Source organism: Pinus tabuliformis, chromosome 2_1 (genome assembly GCF_031772625.1).
Source record: "Pinus tabuliformis cultivar Carrire ecotype Pingquan chromosome 2_1, CPIR1, whole genome shotgun sequence".
NCBI lineage: Eukaryota > Viridiplantae > Streptophyta > Pinopsida > Pinales > Pinaceae > Pinus > Pinus tabuliformis.
The window spans coordinates 44,111,515-44,134,636 of NC_142299.1; the positions used below are offsets into that span (position 1 = coordinate 44,111,515).

At 38.0% G+C, this 23,122-nt stretch overlaps 1 protein-coding gene across 1 annotated transcript in view; it reads right to left on the reverse strand.

Moving 5' to 3' along the window:
- The window catches only part of LTA3 (Dihydrolipoamide acetyltransferase, long form protein), a 240,140-nt gene that overhangs the window by 172,235 nt on the left and 44,783 nt on the right, over positions 1–23,122 (reverse strand). Inside the window, exons 3-5 of the mRNA XM_089402121.1 lie at positions 22,146–22,195; positions 21,916–21,960; positions 21,617–21,690 (exon numbers count right to left, since the gene is read on the reverse strand). Of these exons, the coding sequence (XP_089258247.1) occupies positions 21,617–21,690; positions 21,916–21,960; positions 22,146–22,195 (169 nt within the window). The remainder of the gene's footprint in view (positions 1–21,616; positions 21,691–21,915; positions 21,961–22,145; positions 22,196–23,122) is intronic.

A 23,122-nucleotide genomic window follows, 5' to 3' on the forward strand; every position in this document is an offset into this window, starting at 1 on the left:
AATCAAAATAAATTCATAACTTCATCTGTACATGTCAAAATCGGATGATCTTTAGATCAATCCTACACCTCTAGGAGAGAGGAATCCAAGAAAAATATCAGCCGTCATAAATAAGATGACCCATGTGGAGTTTCGCCCTAGTTGCCAATTTTAACACTCCCTCTCAACTAGGGAGAACTCCATCTGCGAACCCATCTGCCAATTTGTACTATCTCTGCCATCAATGCACTGCTTTGCACTGCTCTGCTCTACAAAACTATGAAAAAGAAGTGATTGAGAATGTATTATACCATTCTCTACTGACCCGAAGTCAGTCCCAATCAAAGGAGAGTGCCACCACTCTTACTGACCCGAAGTTAGTTCCAATCAAAAGACACTGTCTCATACCACTCTTACTGACCCGAAGTCAGTTCCAATTGATCCCAAATCAATATCGGTCATCCTAGCATAGGGAGTACGATAGTATACGATGTGTCCATTGGTAGTACTTTGGTCCCTATCCTCATTTCCCTACTCATTGGCCAGATGAGAGGTACTTCCCATGAGTCCCAGACTGCATGGGTAGGATGTCTCAGCACAAGAAGGATGAACCACTCATCCTGCCTACATGTCGCTAAGGGGTATCGCAGGGGAAGGCTGAACCACTCACCCTGTACATAGCAAACCACTAGAGGAACGCTAAACCACTCACCCTGTAAACAGCAAACCACTAGGGGAAGGCTGAACCACTCACCCTATGGTTGCTCATCGCTCCAAGAAGTACCCCAAGCCCCCCGGAGCTCCCAGAGCTTAATTTCCATCTCATACAGGACCCTCATAAGAGTGTCTCTCCATGACTCCAAGTCATTCTCGGAAGGCCAAGAACTTGACCTTCCCCAGGGGCTTTGTTAGAATATCAACAACCTCTTAATCAGTCCAAATGTGATGGAGCCTTATTGCTCCTCGTTGTACCATATCCCAGATAAAGTGGTACTTGATATCTATATGCTTGGAGCAATCATGAAACACAGGATTCTATGATAATCGGATCCCACTCTAGTTGTTGCAGAGGCTCACGATGGTATCCAGCACATGTCCAAAAAGCTCACTGAAGAGCTTCCTCAACCAAATAGCTTCACAGGAGGGCATACTAGCAGCTATGTATTCGGCCTCGGCAGTGCTCAAGGAAACCGATTTCTGCTTCCTGCTCATCCAGGATATCGAAGCAAAACCCAAAGAAAAACAGCGTCTAGAAGTGCTCTTGCGATCCACCACACTGCCAATCCAATCACCATCAGAATAACCATGCAGCCTCACATCTCCGGCAGTGTATCTCAATCCATGAGTGATTGTGCCCCGAAGATATCCCAGAAGATTCTTGGCACCAATCCAATGTATATGATGAGGCTCAACCATATATTGGCTCAATGTGTTAACTGCAAAACATGTCCAGACGGGAGTTCACCAAGAACATCAGTGCTCTTATGAGTCGACAATACTCAGAAGCATTTCCAAATTCAAGTCCAACAACACTACCACATAACTTCTTAAAGTTAACTTCCATCGGAGTAGTCACAGGCTTGCAGTCCACCATCCCAAATCTTTCCAATATCTACACAACATATTTTCCTTGAGAGAGGAAAATTTTACCTGGCTTTGGCCAGAGCTCCAACCCTAGGAAAAAGTGCATCGGTCCTAGGTCCTTCATCTCAAATTCAGAAGCCAACTCCGTCTTACATTTGTGAATGAAAGGGTCTGCACCTGTCAGAAAGAGGTCGTCCACATAAAGTACCAGAATGAGAGGTTTATCATTTTCAACCTTAAAGTAAAGGTTTGGATCGACTTCACTTCTAGTGAATCCCAGCTTCATCAGATAGTTATTGATCCTCTCATACCAAGCCCGAGGTGCTTGCTTCAATCCATAGAGAGCTTTCTTCAACCTGCATACATGAGATTCCCAATCATGAACCTCAAACCCCTCGAGTTGTTCCACATAGACTTCCTCTTTGATTGAACCATGCAAAAAAGCGATCTTCACATCGATTTGATGTAGGTTCCATCCTTGCGAGGCAGCAAGGGCTATGATCAAGCAGATGGTGGTGTATCAGGCAACAGGTGCAAATATCTCATCGTAATCTACACCTTCCTTTTGAGAGAAGCCTCAAGGAACAAAGCAAGCCTTGAACTTTTCTGCACTTCCATCAGCTCCATGCTTGATTTTGTGGAGCCATCTATTGTCTGACTTGTTTTAAAGGTATGCTCCATCCTTTGTTTACAAAATCCTCATGCTGACTTAACACTCCCTTTGACTCGTCCAGTTTTGAAATTTCAAGTTCCACCTTTCTTTCCTGGAGAGGACTCTTTCTTAGAACCCTATTGTTGTCTTCAAAAACAGTCCCTTGACCACCTTTTATTAACATATATTCACACTCATTTAACAAAATGGAATCTGCCAAAGGTAAATCCATTGTTTCAATTTCTTTAGGTTCAACTTTAGGTTGTGGTAACAAACATTCCAATAACTCTGGTTCTTCACTAAGATCTTCGGATACTGCCTTTGAGTATTTCTTCTCGTCCCCAGTCATCACTTCGTCAACTTCAAATATGTCCCATTATCTTTCCCAATCATTATAAACAAATGTACATTTTTTGTCTCTTTATACACGAGTCTTTTCTTCTTCTTCTGCAACTCCTTGGATATTTCCACAGAACAACTTCTTGCTCTACGTCACTCTTATCGTTGCTTTGGTTTGTTCTGCCACCCTCATAACCGTCCTCACAAGTTACCCTTATGTCATTCTGACTTGTGTGAGACACTAATGCCTCTTCTTCTTCCACAAAAGGTCCTTGACTTCTTATAGACTCCTTTGAGATTTTTGAAAGACCTTGAGCTAAGTTCCTCTGACCAACACCTCCTTCACTATCTTCACATTGCCCTAATAGACAATTCTACAAAACATATGTTTTCTCCTCTCTTCCCAATCTCCAATTGCTTCCAAAATTTGATAAAACTCTCTTAAAAATTATCAAACACACACTTATCAAAAGAAAATGAAATCAATCAAATATACATTTGATTGTGCTCTCACAGACTTGAAGAGTTACATCCTAAACTTCATGACTTTCTTCAATGTTGTCTCCATAAACTATTGTTGAATTTCCTTATCTTATAACAATTCTTTGTTCATCTTCAAGCTTTGCTAAGCCTTGTTGTTCTCCATAAGCAAAGCTTTGCCTTTGTACAACTTTTGCTTTTTCCACCATCTCTAACATTCATTTAGCTCCATCGTCTTTGGTACCTACAAATACACGCACAAAAATAATTAAAATAAAAACAATGAGACCTTTCAATTTGTAAAAATGCCTCTAGCATCCTTCTCGTCATTCCATCATCATTGTCTTCTTCTATAAGAATTGGTCCTTTCTCTGGTTCACAAATGGATTCTCTCATCTCATACTCAGCTACCCTAAGTGCCTCCTCTCTCCATTTCCAACATTAAATTCTCAACAAATAACTCCTTGACAATCCATTTGACACTTTTTCCTACATACCATCATCGCCTCAATTCTTTTATGATTTCTCCTTGTAGCAACTTCTTCAGGTAGCTAAGTTTTGCCTTTATCTTAGTCATCTCTTTGTCAAACTCTTCATCACTCATTCTCTTCTTGCCATCTGTTATGGCATCCTTTTTCTTATCATTGTTGCTTCCTTATGAACTCTTCCTTTGACTATCAATAGTCATCTCCATCTTCTCTTCCATGAGCTTCTCCATGCCCACTGTGAGCTGCAAGCAAACCTTCTCTCGTAGCAAGCCTCTCTTTCTGCTACCACTACCTCACCAAGCTTCCTCCTAAGCTTAGATTTTTTATATTAGTGGTTCTTTTCTCTAGAACCTTTTGAGCACTCCTTTGCCCTCCTTTGGCTTCTGCACTCTGCTCACAATCTTCTTCTCCTGAGAACTTCCATTGTTCCTTTACCTTTAGTCTCCAACTAAAATTTGTTTACAGCATTCCTTGTTGCAACTTCCTCTGCCACAATCCTTTCCCTTAAGAGCTTTTACTTGCTCATTTCCTGCTCTGTCACAAGTTCCTGGCTATAACATCCTATCATTGTATCTCTTCTTTCTGTTGTTATCTGCTTCAACAATTGCCTTTAAATTAGTTGAGGACAAAAAATTCATTACCTGTCATCCAACCACTACTGCAATCTCCCAGTATTCCTTAGTGGTGCAAATTTGTTGTTTTTACATCAATTATCTTGGTTCCCAATCCTTCCTGCTAACTGCAAATCTATCTCTATCAGTTTTCCTTCTTCTCAATCTTGATTCGAAAATATCAACCATGTGCTCTTGTTTACCCGTTCCAACCTATAACAATCTCATCTTTGCTTTTCTTGCAAACCACGCTCTGCAATGCTAAAATTACCTTTTACATTTTTGACGTCGCTACACTGCTACACCATTCCTTTGTTAAACTTGTCTTCAATCCCTCAAAATCAATTGAGCAGGTTATCCTGCTCTGATACCACAAATGATGTAAGCCCAAAGCTTTATTAAGCAAAAGAATTATTTATATTTACTATCAAAGTCACATTCGAAGTCAAACCCTCAAAAAGGGGCATCCCACCAATTTCCAAAAATTATAAAAACAAAATCCACCTATTCAAAGACCCAAAGAAAATCGTTAAAACCCTACTTTTACTAAAAACTCAACAAGTCGACTGACCTATTCTACAATTTTAGTAGGTCACGACAGGGTCCTCCACTTTTCTTTTAATTATTCAACAGAATCGCTGACCCATTCTGCAAATTCACGAGGTCAAGACGAGACTTCAAAACAATTTGTTATGACTCTCGACTGGAGTCAGGCCAACTTATTATAGACCAGTGGCATGTCAAGACCTTCTGGGGTCAGAGGTTGGACTTCCTTGTACAAAACTCAAAAATAGAAAATGTCTGACTATGGGTAAAAGCTAACTTCTAGCGCGATTACGAAAAAAATCCCACTCTAACGTGGGTTGGGGCTTCAAACAATTTCATAGTTTAAGGTGAAATTATGTCCTGATTACCGACTATTCTCGAGTTTTGTGCCGTCGTTTGAAAAAATAAAGGAATGTGCCTATTATAAGTTTTGCTCGGTTTCATACAATCGCAGAATAAACTGACGCCGTGATGAATATACAACGAAGGAGTTCGGCCTGGAAATTTACCAACGCCACAAAGGATTCGATCCAGTGAATGACCGTCGACACCGAATGGTTAGTTGCAAAGGAATTGGCATACAGTGGTTCCCATGAATCCTGAAACAAAAGCTTAAAATAGAGATTTTACAGTACATCTATAGCAAGTAATTTGGAAGTAATTTGAATCATAATAAAGCACCAAAAATCCAATGGAAAGAGGACAAAAATTCTTCAATTCATTTAGTGATTTTCTTCAGAAAACACACTAATCCACACTTCACACTCACACTCCTATAACCCCCTTTCTTGAGTTACAAGTTATGTTTAAGTACAAAAGAATAAATATGTTAAGATCCATTAATTGTCGATATGATTCCTAAAGCTAGAAGATATCTAATCTATTAAAACTAATTATAATGTCTCTCATAAATCAATTACAACAAATTCCTATTTTTTACAAATTCATAACAACTCTAACTAAATACTAGTTTTCCTAAGTATATCCAATAATTAAAATAAATTTAGGAAACCCACTTCCTCTAGTAAATGAAATTTTGACGATCACAATCAAAATGAATTTACTAATGGTGATGCTCTTGCATCACATTTGTAGGTAGTTAGCATAGGATTACATGTCTTACATTCTAGTATCCCTAGTCTCATAGTCTCCCCAAGTTTACTATAAGGTACTGAATTTGGAAAACTTCGAAAATACAGGCAGTAATAATACATACAGTAAAATTCTTGAGCAAAATTAATCAAATACACAGCTACATACCTGGCTATTGAATTTGGATTGAATTTGAAGTCGATCCGGTGTGGTTGTAGCTGCCAATCCGATCCTGTTAGCAAACCGACCGAATCCACCCTGCCAATCTAGGTTCAACCTCTTCGGTACCCAGATCCAGAGGAATTTAAGGTCCTCTGCCCCTGTGCTCAAAACTCCAAGGATTGAGGCTCAATTCTTCCAAATCTCCAGCTTACTTCTCGTTTTCACGGTGTTTTCTCCATCTCCTGTCTTTTTTAGGAAAGTTCTCCTGACTCCCTTATATGCATAAAATCCACCGACTCTCCTTCTTCAGGAGTCAGTTTCGTACCTTCTAGCATCCTCCTCCTTTCTTTTAGAGTCAGTCACCTTCATAATTTTCATGATACGTAGGTTGACTCTTTTTAATTTAGTTAAAATTAACTTTATTTTGTTTAATAAAAACTTTTAATTAAATTAATTTACTTCATTTATAATTTAATTAAATTACTTTATTTAGAATTTAAATAGTTCATTTTATTTATTTTTAATCAAATTAAATTGTAAATTGAATTGAGTTTATTTTATATTTTCTTTTGATTAAGGAGTATCATACATATGTCAAGGACTCCATTCAATATATTCCTTATAATTCTGGTGAGTTAGGAATTTACTTCGATAAACGCTTTATTAACCTAAACTTAAACATTTTCCAATATTAGCTAGTACGTATACTAGTGCAATACATGCAATTCATACATATGTAGCTATCATATGGATGTCCCGTATGCATGCTAATATTCTCGTTTTATTTGTAATTGTAGGCGGGTCATTACATTTACCTTGCTTGCAACTTTAGAATCCATCATGAAGGTCAAAACATTGGACTCCAAACTATCAAGCCACTCCCTTGAAATGTACATCAAGCCACTATCCGTACATCAACCATATGTGTGAGTGTGTGTTATGACTAATATATAAAAATAATATAAATAATAATCATAACAATGATTAATTAAATAATAATTAATTATTGAAGAGGCATGTCTTAAAGGACATGATCGTTGATGAAGGGACACCTGTCTAAGTGTATAAGCGGGCTCTCATTTGTAACATCATCATCTCATATCTTTTATACATTCAACATTTTATATAAATATATCACTCGCCCTAAGATGGACATTTTGAATATTTCGCTGCGTATACAAACCTTGTTCATTACACTGGTATCAGCATTGTTCGACCCTCCAGCCGCTCAACCATTACACAGAGTCGCCTTTTCTGATGACTAAGCCTCTAGCCATCAACCCTTCGCTGAGTTTTGTCACCGTTCAATGAAGGTGTTTCTACCCCTCCCATCTAAACTTTATAAATTGTTTTGATGGTTGGCAGAGTAAGTGCCAATGGTTTGTAGCCATTGGATACCTAGGACCACATCCACTCCTCCTAGTGATACATTGTAGAATGGAGATTCTAGATTGTAGTCCTCAATCTACAATTTGACCTTATGGAATTTCCCTACTTTTTCGATTTTCTTTCCATCTGCTACTATTACCTTCATATTAGGCATGTTAAGTCTCTTTGCAATGTTTGTGTCCAAAAAAATGTGAGTGCTCCCTGTTTCTATTAGACCCATTACATTGTTCTTTTTGATATGTCCTTTTAACTTCAAGGTATGGGTCTGGGATATCCCTGTCATCGCTGATAATTATACTTGCGGAATATTTTCGTTGTCTGATTCTCGGGAAAATTGAGGAGAATCTTCAAATTCTTCTATGAGTGATTCTTTACTATCTGAATCATAAGTTGCTTCACATGTATACAAGTTCTTGGTCTCTTTTCCTTTAACACATTTATGTCTAGAATCCAATTTTTCGCCACAACATTCACACTTACCCTGTTTTATTCTTTGCACTTCCAAATTAGTTTTTCCTCCTTCACATATTTGTGGTACAACATACTTTGTATTCTTCATGTTAGATATTTGGGGAAACCTTCGTCTTGAATATATTCTTTCAACTTTTGCCAACTGTATTCTTTGGAGCTTGTTTTTTGCGGGTTTTGCTTTTTGTCTTGCTTCTTTAGAGGTGATGTCATGAAGCTTAAGCTCATCCAGGAGATATGGTTTAAGTCCAGTGAGGTATGATTGAATAAGGCGTGTTTCTGATAATCCAAGTACTCATGTAGCTAGAGTTTCCCATTCTCTAGTATATTCGTCCACATCTCCTTTTTGTTGTAGCCTGGTGAGTGTCGTGAAGAACTCTTCTTCTTTGACACCTTGGAACCTTTTAAAGAAAACATCTTTGAATTTCCTCCAACTAATAGCATGTGTCATTTTCTTCCACCACATAGACCAATTATAAGCTTCGCCTTCCATTTGCATGGACGCATGATTGATTTTTCCATCATCTTTGTCAATACTATAAATCTCAAAATACCCCTTTGCCTTATTGAACCATGCAACATTGTATTCTCATTACCGTGAAATTTAGAAAGCTTAAGTTTTTCTCTTCGTTGAAATGTGGCAATCGGTGGAGTGAAAAAGAGGAATTGGGTCGAGACCTACATATTTTGAAAATTCAAGTTACTATTTTGTGGATTGGGAATGGAAGATGTATGTGGAGATTCAAGGATACGAGGTGAGTCTGATGGGCTTCATGTATTTGAAGAATTGGGGAGTTGAGTAGCTTCATTATTCTGGTTTAGTTGATTAGTTGCAATATTCAACCTTTGACAAACAAAGGTTCAGTGCCACCATTGCTTTATTATGATTCTGATTAAACTTATTTGAAAGGGTTGCATGTTCCATTTTAAGTTCGTTATAATTTTGTTGGAGTTGATTCTCTATTCTCACTGTTGTATCTTGGAGCTTCTTAATATCCTTAACATTTCTAGTGACCTTATTCTCAAGTTCTTTCATTTTTTTACTAAAGTCGCTCATCGTCATTGATGACATTAATCATGTGTGTGGTGGTGAAAATTTATCCAACTTAACCTGTGTTCTTAACTTGAAACTAATTTTATTTTATTATTGTTTCTAAATAATATATATATATATAGATATAGATATATATATGTGTGTGTGTGTGTGTGTGTGTGTGTATTTTTAATTATACAATAATAGCTAATTAATAAATTATATTATAGTATTTATTATATAATAATTAATAAATAAATATACTTATTAATTAATTAATTATATATATAATAGTTAGTTAAATATTATATAATAGTGAATTAACGATAATGGTATATTATGTAGTATTCAATAGTTAATTAAATATATGTAGTGTTAATGATATGAATCGAGGAGCACGACCAGAAGTTTGTCGGGGATATGTCAGTTAGAAGTGACGCTTTGTCGAGGGATTGACATTAGGGGAGGGTACAAGACAAAGGTGGACGCAGGACGGAAGTGGACACAAAAGCAGGACGGTCAAACAATCAGCGAGAGACATTGAGGAACAGGAGAACGAAACACCACTGATGGGATGGCGGACGAAGAACAATGGCGTCAGCTAGAAACAAAATGATTTTGGTACATAGACAGAGGGGAAGGATACGACAGAGGGGACAAAGTCAACAAAACAGGCATGAATGCGGTGAAGAGGAGAGGTAGCGAGCAATGGCATCGTGGGCAGCTAGAGAAAACCTTGAGTTGTGCAGCAGTGAGCCAACGAGCAACTTGCTCTGATACCAGATGAAGCAAACTTGATTTTACATTGTATTTCAATAGATGATATGCATATGTATTTTATTAGAAAATTGATTGATGAGTTCTACAGGGAGAACACCTGGCTTATATACATCCATGGGTACCTTTTCGTGAAAGGGCATAATCTTGTGATCCTGCCCTTTTCCTAATTTAACTATAATTACAAAATTACGAATTTTTACATAACAAAATGATAAGTTTTGTGGCAAACCCTATCCTCTTGATGTTTAGGCTCTCCAGCCACAAAAATACTTCTTCCCTAGAATTTTGCCCTAAGCCCTTGTTTTCTACCCTAACCTTGAATGGACCGAAATTTAGAGGGAAGAAAAATGGATTAAAGTAAGAGATGATGTAATATACCCAATTTTGTGAGCATGGAAATCACTAAGGAGTTTTGTCAATTTTTGGTAATATTAATAAAAGGGGCAAATATTATTTTATGGGAGAATGGCGGAAAATATTATTTTATAGGAGAATGGTCGCAAATTCTTATTTTATTGGAGAATGGCGACAAAATGCGCCAAGTGAAAAATGGCCCCCACCAATAAAACAATATTAAAAAGGAGTTTAGACTCTAGAAGCATGGAGAGAAATTATAAAAGGAGGGACTCATTTGTTGAGCATCCTCTTTTTCCTATCATCTCCCATTGACATTGAAAAGAAATTCAAACGAGTTTCAGATCTAATAGTTTGAAGGGGAACTCTAAGCTGATTTCGGTGGACTTCGAGTGCCACCCTAGTTAACTCTCGGGGAAGATCACTTCTGGTCTTCCATTTGTGCTTATTGCATGAACAATGGTTGAAAAAGGGGCCGAATTCAAGCACCAATTCCTTGTGATCTTTGAACTATTAAGAGGTCGATTTCCTTGCTAAAGAGGGTCAAATCTAAGCTTGTTGAAAGTGGGTTGAAGTACTCGGCTCATAAGGACAAAATTTCCTTATCAAAGAGACTGCATTGTTGTGGTTTGAGGGGTCGAAGATTCCAGCCAAAGGAAGTTGAGTTCCTTCAACTTCATAGGCCAAATTCCCTCTTTACTATCTTGGTCGTGTTCTTGTGCACGGTGAGTCAAATTATCAGATAGTGGGTTGAGTTCAGATGTGTTTAATTGACTGAGTTGAGCGTGTTACAGTGTTGGAGGTTAATTTCAGATTCAGAGAAACCGTGGGTGTCACCTTGTTGGATGTGGGAGTAGAGATAACTATTTCTGAGTGTGTATATCAGTCACTAGAGCCACACAAGTTCAGCCTTTAACAAAGGGACAAGTTGTTGGTTTCATAGTACAGTTAGTGCGAATGAATCCCAGGAAAATGTACTGCTGAGTCAAATGAAGAGGACTGATAAACCCAGCTACTTTCATCCAAGGAGGAAGTATATCAGCATTGAATATATTTCCAGTACAATATAAATCAGTCATTTCAGCCTCAAATATCAAGTTACAGTACTGAAGGAGAGGACGTAGTGTCACTATGTTTCTCTAAAGTTGTGACGAGTTTCTCTCTTGTGGAGATAGTCAAATAGGAAGCATATTCTCCTTTCCTTACTGGCTGCAAGTTACATTTCCGAGCACCGTAGTCTTATCAGTGGGCATCCTTAGCTGAAAGAGCAAGTTTGGAGAGCCAGATTTATATCAGATTTCAAATCAGACGTGTTATTGCTTGTGTGGGTCATGATCAATCCTGTGGATACCTTTTCATGTGAAAATTCTTCGAAATGCAGCAACTGGAAATAATTCTTCTAACTAATATATTAATTATGCAAATTATTTTGTTTACAGCAAAATAACGAATTATTCACACTGCAATTTCTTCACCAAATAAAACATTGCGGAAGCAAAAAAAATAGGAACTGAGAAATTTAGAGCAATCACACGCAAAAAATATAGGAACTGAGAAATTTAGAGCAATCACACACACAAATTGACACCGTAATTTTTGGACAATTTTCCTTAGAAAAACCCAATGCGGGAAAACCGATGTAGCAAATGAGTATTTTATTATTATGCAGAAGTAAATCTGAGTACAATAAATTGGATGCCAAACTGAGAATCCAATATGAGAGAATCACTGGCAAAATTCTTGTGAGGATTTTTCCTCACCCCACAGCTGAGCTTAGCGCCCAAAACTAGCTCTCAGCAATTCACACTTCCTTTTGCGTCAACCTCTGTGTAGTTCTTGCACAGAATTTGTTGTCGTTGCCTTTAGAAACTCCTGAATCTGCAGCTTTGCTTCTCTGGCTCTAGAATTGATTCACTGGCTCTCCTGATCAAAATCTCGGCCACCAGATAGTAAATCGACTACTCCTCTAGCTAGATTGAACTGCTTTGATGTTATTTCCTGCGCAATCCTTGCACGTTTCCTCTAGGAAAACTCGCACTCCCTCAATCCGACTCTTCCGGCACTAGAGCCCTCCATCGGAATACTGCCTTACTCCTCTGCAACCTGCTACTCGATCTCTGGCTCGAATCATCCTGCTAAATCACTCTGCTACTGGAAAATCAATCTGTCTAGATCACTGAGTATTTGCATTGGTGTGTTCTCCATCTACTCCATCGACCTTCTCTTGTAATCTCTAGTTGAGACTTCAACAGCCCAAATTAAAACTTAATTGATGGACGAGATCATCCGCAAGTCGATCCGTGTGTCTCACCTTTCTCAATTAATTACTATTGATTAACCAGTTTTCCTAAGTTAAACTTAGGAAAAATTTAAATGGTGGTCAATTAATTTAATTGAGCCATCTCTAGGTGGAATTTCCATAAACAATTTTTGGGTTTTGGAGAACTCCTGTGTTTTAGCCTCTCCAAAAAGTTTCGAGACTAGAACACCATCTGATGCTACAAAAACTAACACTCCCTCTTAGCGAGGAAGGTGTTCTAGTGTTGCACTGTTACAACACCCTGTCTCTACATCATCCTCCCATATACGCTGTTGATGTCTGACAATTGTAGCTACCTGCCATTGTCCATCAACCACTGCACTAACTCTGATTCATTTGCTACTGGTTGTAGCTGAACCATATTGCATTTGTGTTGTTGCTGACACTGCACTGTACAACTTGTACTGCTGCCAACTCTGCATCTACACTGCAACCCAACTAACACTCCCTCTTATTGTTGTTGCTATTGGTGCAACTACTGCAACTCAGAAGTATCTAAATCAACTGTGTCTTTGTGTTGCAACTGTCTCCTGAGTCTCTGACTGCTACTAGCCTCTGCACTGTCCACTGGGAAATTTGTGTTGTTGTTGACTTTTCACTGTGCCTCTTGCACTATTATTAACACTGCTTTGCACCCCTCAATGTCTGACTGCAACTAGTCTGCAACTGTCACTCTGGAACTGACTACACCAACTGACATTGATCCTCCTGCTATTGAATATTGTGGGCCCCTGTAGCAAGGGTAATGATCCATGAGGAAACACCATCCAATGCTCACCTCAATGGACCCTGCCCAAATCTCTGCACAACTTTAGGACTAAAGCTTCATATCACCCCACCTCTCTCCTGGAGGTATAGCTGCATACATGGTGAATTATTCCTCCAATTGGGAGGATACCTTGTCTATCTCTACGGATGTTGTCGCCTAATCCTTGCTTCTCCTTCTTGTCCTTCTTCCTTTGAGGACACTCACTAATGTAGTGGCCAAACTCACCATACCTGAAGCACTTGATCTTAGATAGATCCTTTTTCTTCTTCTTCTCTCCCTGCGAGCCTTGTCCCTAGCTAGGACCTTTTGCTTTCCCTTTTGATGGAAGGGCCACATTGTCTTCCTCCTTCACACCTTTCGATCCCTTGCTACTATTGTCATTGATGGAGCTCTTTACTAGATATCGCCTCATCCCCACTTGTTGCAAAACTAACCACATCTGATCCAACCCTCGTAATGTATCTTGTCCTAAAATGCCTTGTACATAGATTTCCCATTCCTTAGAGACATTGTTCAAGGCCAAACACACAAGTTTTGTAACTTGAGACACTTCTCCTACGGCTGCAAGCTCATCCCGAATATCCTGAATTCTGGTGAGAAAGGGATCTATGTCTTCACCCTTCTGCATACGAACATTCCTAAGCTTCTCCTTCAGGAACATCTTCCGCTGCTCGGAAGGATTATGATATAATGAGGCAATAGTGTCACACATTTCCTTAGTCATATTCTTGGCAGTTAGCCGCCACATGCGAGACAATATGGTCTCGAACTTCGTCGAGAATCAACCGCTTTACCTTGGCCATCTCCTTATTGTAATTAGCTAGCTGGTTTGCATCTATAGGCATGGCTACAACTCGTTCTACATACATCTTTAGACCATACTCATCTAGCAAGAAGGACATCCTGGCCTTCCATATACAATAGTCGGATGCACCCTCTAATCCATCCTGATCTCGGAGTCCTGATGAAGCCATTACTCCTAAAAAACATTAAACTAATATAGAAAAATGAAAAAAAACTCAACCTGGGATGGAAATCTCCCTCTTTCTCCTGTTCGACTGCTAGCTCTGCTATTCGCACTCCCTTTTGAAGTGAGGAAAAATTGGTTGTTGCTACTACCTGCTACAAATGGAAATATTGGATTTTTGAACTCAAACCCACTGAGAGAAATTCTCTCTGTGTGTGCAATTTCTCTTTCACCCAACACTAAAAAAACTCTAGCAACCTGTTGCAAAACCTCTGTGCCTAAACAAGAAATCTACTCTGCGAAAATACTGAGTTGTTGCTCCCTCTGCTTGTTGGAATCGCTTCCCTTGACAAATCGAACTTTCCTTCCTACTGCCCCTAGAATATCGAACCCTATCTAGCAATTCGCACTGCCTGTCTAGGCACTGTGCAGCCCTGAAAAATTTTGACCTGTTGCTCCATCTGAACAGAGAAATTTTCTTGTTCCAACTCTAAGCCTCTTGTCCGTTGAATATGCTCTGATATGTGAAAATTCCTTGAAATGAAGCAACTAGAAATAATTCTTCTAACTGATAAATTAATTATGCAATTTATTTTGTTTACGACAAAATAATGAATTATTCACACTGCAATTTCTCACCAAATAAAATATTGTGGAAGCAAAAAAAATAGGAACTGAGAAATTTAGAGCAATCACACACAAGTTGACACTGTTATTTTTGGACAATTATCCCCGAAAAAACCCAATACGAGAAAACCAGTGCAACAGATGAGGGTTTTATTATTATGTAGCAGTAAATCTGAATACAATAATTTGGATGCCAAACTGGGAATCTAATCAGAGAGAATCACTGGCAAAATTCTTGTGAGGATTTTTCCTCACCCCACAACTGATCTCAGCTCCCTAAACTGGCTCTCAACAATTCCCGCTTCCTTCTGCGTCAACCTCTGCGTAGTTCTTACGCAAGCTTTGTTGTTGCTACCTCCAGAAACTCTTGAAATCTGCAACTCTGCTTCTCTCTAGCTCTAGAACTAATTCACTGGATCTCTTGATCAAAATTTCGGCCACTAGCCACTAAATCCACTGCTCCTCTAGCTAGATCGAACTACTTTGCTGTTGCTGCCTAAAAAATCCTTTCGCAGTCCCTCTGGTCAAACTCGCACTCCCTAAATTTGATTTTTCCGGCACTGGAACACTCCACCGAAAAGCTATGTTACTCCTTTTCCACCTGTTACTCGATCTCTGGCTCTAATCCTCCTTCTAAATCACTCTGCTACTGGAAAATCAATCTACTCAGATCACAGAGTATCTACACTAGTGTGTTCTCCATCTACCCCATCAACCTTCACTTATAATATCTAGTTGAGACTTCAACGGCCAAGATTAAAACTTAATTGATGGTTGAGATTATCTCCAAGTCGATCAGTGCAAGTTTCTAGAGAATTCCCACCTTTCTCAATTAATTACTATTAATTAACCAATTTTCTTAACTTATACTTACGAAAAATTTAAATGATGGTCTATTGATTTAATTGAGCTATCTCTAGGTGGAATTTCCAGAAACTATTTTTGGGTTTTGAAGAAATCATGTGTTTTAGCCTCTCCACAAAGTTTCGAGACTAGAACACCATCCAATGCTACAAAAACTAACGCTTCAAACTGTCAATTTGTTAGTCATCTTTGTTGTAGTGTAAACCTGGAGAACAATGATATTTATATATTTCCCACTCAGATTTGTTCAATGCCTATCTACCTACAACACTCTTGTTATTATATATATAGTTGGTGTGAGTGATCTTATGATTTCTCTATTGTTGTAGCAAATGTTTATCAATGGCATGCATTACGCTCATTTCCCAATGAAAGTTGTCTTTTATGTCATTTTATTTTGCATCAGCATTCTTTATGTATCTCTGAGTGGTTATAAATCAGTTATGGTTATTGGTGAAACATTCACATGGCATGTAATGACTATTCTATACATTCTTTGAGTTAAACAAATGAAAAACACACCTACAGTACCATGCATACAAATTGTTTGTAGAAATTCTACAGTGAGCCAGATTGTATAAACTCAGAAAACTTGTGGGTTTTCAAGACATTCCGAGAAGGGAATACTATAGAATATCACCAAACAACTTGGGCAGTGCCTTGTCCCTTCGGAGAATGGAGTCAAGGATGATTGAGGATATCAAAATTGTTCCTAAGGAGGCCAATATTTGATGCCTAGCAAGCAAATTTCAAGCCTTTACACACTCAATGGAAAAATGGATTTTTATAGGAGAGCTTCAATAAATTCACCACTATGACTATTCAACACGTTATACATGAGTAATGCATGCAATATTCATCTAAATAGCAACATTAATTAATTTTCAACAAATTAGGGCATAATTTGCCATGACCTAGAATCAATAATTCCATATATTAGAAATAGAAAAATAAATCTTCAACAAATTAGGGCACTTACAAGACAACATATAAGAAGTCCTTCCATTATGCAAAAGAGTAGCTCCAAAGAATATCCAAGATTAACTCCAAACATCAAAATGCACCCAAAGATTCCAGTTTATCCATAAGAGAGAAGTGTGAGTTCCTCTATGAGGTTGAAATTCCAAGTGTGATGATGATGAGAGATCAAGTGAGATCTCTCTAATATATATGTGCTCTATAATATTCTATTTTAGCCTACAAGTCCCTCTAATAATAAAATAATGTGTAAGTAATTGCCTAGGTGACAAGCCAATGTAGTAACTTTTGCAAACTTCAATTTATCTCCACAAATGCTAAATGAAATGTTGACGCCAGGCTTGTGTGGGCTTCTTTAGGGTTGACATTGAGGCCTTTTGGTGCCATGACAAGTGTAGAAGGCCTCTAAAATCAAGATCTAGGGGTTGGCCCCTGTATCTCGGTGAAAATCATCCTATGTCCCCCAAATGTGGGTTTGGGGCACAAAAATTGGGTCTCACAAATCTCCAAGTAGTGCAATCTCTCTCTACTCCAACGTTGAGGGCATTGAAGATGGTGTTATCCCTCCCATGTCTGAAGGCATGAGACAAACCTCATCTAGGCCCTAGATCAACTGCGACACCATGTATATATTGTTAAGGCAGTTGGGGGCAAACTAGTCTAGGTGCATTATCCCATGGATAATAGGGCAAATGAAGGAACATTGTGGGTGTTGAAGGTACCCATGGCTATGAATGACGCTCTACAATGTACTAAGTCCCATGGCTCAAAACACAACACTTGTGGGTGTCAATATGTCCCTCTGCAGGACCTAGACCCCATTTAAGTTGCCCAAACCTATAGATGGAACAACCTGCCAATCACCCACAATCTCAAGTGTTGCAACTTTCACTATCAAGTACATTAATCATTATTGCATCTAAGTGAACCAAGCTTGAAAGAAATGGGCATAATAACACTTCATAGGTGGCTTCCCTTCCAAAATTGGGGCCTTAGTCATGTAGTGGTGTTACCTCCCTAGGTAGGAGTGGTTAATAGACAACCCTATTAGGTGTTCTCAGCCCCCAAAGGGAAATGACATGTCCTTGGTTCATCCTTCAATTGATAGGTGCCATGTGAATAATGACAGAATGGAGGGGGAAAGAACCCCATGGCCAAGTGCCATAGTCAAAGGGACCAACTATGATGGAATACCTCATCCTGGGTGTGTAGATGTGAGGAGGGAGCAATCGTGGATGCATGAGTTATTTTTTCTTGAATTTTCCTTGTATTATTTCTCGTAACTCGAGGAATGAGAGCTTGCTTCGTATGATGTATAGTAGTTATTACCCCCTTCAAGATGGGGCAATTCATCGCCCATTAGGGGTTGGGACATGCAAGGGTTCCTTCTCTTCTATGAGATAGGGCAACATTGGCCCAGGAACCGTGTGACAGCCATATGATAGAGGTAGAGCTCATGCTTAGCTTTTGTCCACGTGCTAATTTGTAAGTCCCGGCCATCTTTTGCACTTTGATTTTTCTTTTATTTTTATTATGACCATCATATGATTTTTCTTTCTTTTAGTTGCATCAACCTGCCAGGGTGCATTTCTAGGCCCTACCCAAGGTATGAGGATGTGTGAATGCCAAATCCAAATAAACCAATGGTTAGTTGATCCGAAGAAGGGAGGTGGAATAGGGACTCAATGTAAGATGGAAAGTGGTAAGTATGTAATAAGGATAGATGGGTCTACACTATCTCAATCATGGCTTCCCATGTAGTGCCCCTTCCTAAAGCCATGGGCCATTAGGGGAGGTCGCATTGGACTAGAATTTGAAATTAACCCCCCATTTAAGGTGAGGGAACAAGACTATGGCCAAGACCCTTCTTTCTTCCAATTTACCCCATAATCAATGTCAGAATGCCCAAATATAAATAAGCATAAGCACCTGATTGCATAATGAATAAAGTATATTTTGATCAGAAGTTTGCCTTCCAACATGTGCTATTGACAAATGGGCAGGGAGACATATGACAGATGTAGGTGGCGGAGATATGAATGGCATGACACATTGGCTACAAGACCGCTATCGAGGGCAGTTGGCTGTCGGCTGGAAGAGATGAATAGAAGAAAAGCTTTTCCTAGGGATCACCCACTTTTGTTGGGTAACAGGGACAAAATTTACCTTTTGTTTAATCAAGTTGTTGCCTTCAACTACTTTAGACAACAAGCAAGTCACTCTCCATAAATACAACATGCTTTATATAGTTACACACCTAGTGGAACATAACATTGTTAATCTTTCCTTGAATAATGGTAAAGTAGTATATTTTGCACCAATGCTTGCACTCCCTAGTATTTCTATTATGAACTTCTTAATTATGATAAATAATTCCATCCTTGGCAATACACTACCAAGAGATATTTTGACACAACTTGCACCTCTCACACCAATATTGCAAGTACAAAGAGCTAGCATACTATTAAACACTTAGTTAGAAAGGGAGTTTTGATTTCAAGTAGTAGAAATTGGGGGGATTTTTCTGCACCGATGCTTGCACTACCTAATATACAACACAAATTCAAGTTCCACTCCCATGCAAAGAGGAAATCCAATTATTTTGCATTCTGAGCTTCTTCATTGTGATATAGAGTTCCACCCCTTGTTCAAGAACTGCACTATCAAAAGATTATTTGATTCCTTTCTCATAGCAGCACTACACCATACCAAGACTACAAAGACTAAAATCTAGTACACCATTATATACCTAGTTAGAATAGGAGATTTCCGTTTGAGTAGAAGAAATTGGGGGCAATTCCCTCTAAGGGGAGACAAAATAATGAAACAATAGCTTTTTAGAAGCTTACACTATTTAAGGACAAAAAAAATTGATTTAAGGGATAATATATTTGCACATGTGTATCAACCTAAGTTGCCGGAAACGGCTACCCTAACCCCCAAAACGGCATTTTCCCGTTTCAGATCCGGATCCTGGAACGAAACGCCAGAAAAACGTTTTGGTGCCGTTTTTTGTTTTTGGATACGGGACGTTTTTTTCAAACGGCATTTTTGTAGGAAAAACGTGCCGTTTTAGAAATTTGAAAACGTTTTCTGAAATTCTGAAACGTATTTGGAAAAATTTGAAACGTTTTACAGCAAAAAAAGGGTTTTGAAGTCTGCCCGCCGGGAACAGCAAACTTAAAATTGAAAATTGGCTGCACGACTAACTTATATAATATACGCATTACGACAACCCCCGTACTCATGAATTTTTTAAAGCTCTCCTGGCATATATTGTGAAAGCAATTGCAATACCAACAGCCACACAAAAGGAAATTGCATTGTAGATAAATTATAATCTCTACAGGTGTTAGATGGAGATTTCTGTATTTTACATCTACCAATGTTTTTAGTAGACGGCCACTGCACAACACAAAAACATAAACTGATGAGTCTTGTATGGAAAAATGCTTCTATTTTTTTCAGTAAAAAAAACTTGCTTCTATTCCTATCAACTCAGCCAAAAAATACCAAGATGATAAAACAAACTCCATCAGAGTCAATTTCAAGGCAGCTTATACACCACATGTCAGTATATACTTTAAACGTTTAGTGAATGGTTATTTAATATTTTATGTACTTAGATTATGTTAATGATAGTGCATTAAGTTATTAATTAAGTACTTCAGTAATAATTAAGAATAAATAAAAAATAAGTTATACAACCTCTCTCATCTCTCACGTGTAAAAGAAGTTTTTGAATTATCTTCTCTCTCTTCTAGGTTTTTCCTGTCCATTTCCTGTGTGTGTAAATCTGATGTGAGAATGCAGGCCTGTTGCCCTCTAAGTTCTAACTTGGACCATAAATCAGATCTGAAATTTCTTGCAGATCACTGTGATATTGCTGAGAAATTAGCTTTTATGAATAGGACAGCCAAGCATGAGGTAAAATGAACCTCTGCAAGTGATTTCCAAGAAGGTTTAGGTCATATTGCCACTGAAATTAGTCCATATCAGTGCTGTTTTGAAGAATCAGGAAGGCAAGATAAGACCATCTTGGTTTTAGCCAAGATATTTGATGATGCTCACTTGGATGAGATTCCTTAGCCAAGGCCTGATAACAAAATTTCAAATTTTCATCATTTCAAATTTTCAAAACATGAACAAAGAAATGAAATCTGCTCATTGCTATGATATTTGGACAGGGTTTCGTTGGCTCTTCTAAAGCATGAAACAAATATTTTTCAAGATATTCACCACTGGGATGTGTCATGCAACTGAATTTGTCCTATCCTCTGTCATTTAGCTATTTCAGAAGACAGAAACTAAGAATCACGGAGCACTACAAAATAAATTAACTTGTTAACTGGCATTCGACTGCTGAAAAAGAATCAAGCATAGGCCACCTAGTTAGAGAAGTATAACAAATAACATTGGACTTGAATGTTTATGGCATATGTTGAATTGATGATGATGAATCATGATAGATCATAGATGATAATCTAGATTTTGAAATATGAATGGTAATATGAAATTTTTATTTTTAAAATATATATATATCCAGATTTCCTGCCGTATCATATCCAGATTTTTTGAAAATTTGCCATATCCGTTTCAAACCCTGTACCCGTATCTGTTTTCTGGTAACTTAGGTATCAACATATATCCATCCTTATCCATGTATATATAATTTAGCTAACTATTCAACTATTTTTGGGCATGATTCACTTTATAAATTATTTTAATATATAATTTTACAGTGGTGAACCTCTACGCTTTGTGTGTACACGAGCTTGCCCATATCAAATATTCTTCATGGTCGAATCAAATCAACCAGGGTAGCCATGTCATATAGCTCTACATATGAGACCCAAAGGTCACAGCCACCATTTAAGGGGCACGTCAACTATTAATTATTCACCCTTACCTTTTGTTCTACCATATAGTATCCTTCTCTCTTCAATATATCTATCATCTGATCTCATGGTCTATGAGGCCTCATGCCATTCTTTGTGCATGTCTTAGTGTAACCCTATACCAACCATCAAGTGCATTACCAAGTAATATGGACAGTGAAATATTACTATTACAATTGAGGAAATCAGGTTTGAATAGTAAATGAAGTAGAAATATAGCAGGAGTAGATGATTACCCCTCTTCCATTGACTCAAAATCAAGAGTTGCTTTGTCAGTCTCTATGTCGCAGATCACATCACCTGCTTCTATCTAGACACAACCAAAAGAATCATTACATATTTGAGAATGTTGCAAATAGGAAAGAAAAAAGTGAATCGATGCAGATCATCATATACAAATATTCTAATGTGGAATACATAAAAAGCAATCTTATCATAGAAGCCAATTCAATGAAACCAGAAGGGAACCAAGACATATCCACTGGTCCGCAATTAGAGAGACAATGCAATACAAACAAACACAATTGAAATTCACCTTATCTCCTTCATTCTTTTTCCAAGAAGAAATATTCCCTTTATCCTACAGAGCAAGATTACACATTGAAACATGCTTAGAAACCATATTCATGATTCGACAAGAAGAACGACAAATAGTGTTTTTTTCCAACATCCAAAAAAACTTAACATTACTTTCACAAGTTGCTCATCTAAATTATTTCTACAGACCATCAAAATTGTCTGCTTTTCACCTAGTTTTGTGCATACCATAGTCGGCGATAATGCTGGCATCTGAAGAATATTATGAATGGGCAACTCTACAATGTTTCACCAAAAAAATAGAGTCAATACTTTGTAACACTCTTTCCAAATAATATGAATCGAAAACCTTTAACACAGCAAATCAAAATACCAATTTAGAACCACTAATTAAACAATTAAAAATTTATGTGGACACTTTTCCCCCACCTCGAGGAGTGTAAATAATCTTTTAAAACTCAAACTTGGATTTGGAATCAGTCAAAGGTCAACTCCAAGTCGGAATGACTTTGGGCCGATCTGGATTTCAATTACTCAGTTTACTAGAAAATACATAAAATATTTAAATTTAAATGAAAGGGTGAATACATCAAAATGGTCAATTTCACAACCCAATATTTTTATTTGAATCTAAGCTGCCCAATATCCTCTAATGGTGGCATGCATGGGGCATCTCGGCTTCTTATACCAGCCAAATGTTCTTTCAACCTACAAATCCTGCTCCCCAACTTCCCCACCCACATCCCCCAAAACACCCTTTTTATGCGTTTCTTGCAATATGTGCAAAACATCTCATTATCAGCAAGATCAGCAAGGATCCATGCAAGGTCTTTGACTCTTGGGATCATGGTAAAATTCCAATTTGTGAATTAAAATATGCAACATTGAAAACCCTATCTTAAATTCCTAACGTGCAAAGTTCCAACTTCAAACTAGTAGAAGGCTGAAAGTATAAAACCTTAAAGACAGATTTCAGATCTACAATTTAATGAGAAAGAAAAACAGGGACAGATTTACCATTTAACTATTTAACATACGTGGCAGAGATAATTGCTCTTCAACACTACTCCAATGCTCACAAATGCTCAATGAGAGAAGCATGAAGCAAATAGTGCGGGAAAGGGTCTCTTTTGTAGTATTTTTGTAGCATTTAGATAGTTACAAATTAAGTTTTTGGTATTTTTTTTTTAACTGAATTTTTCATC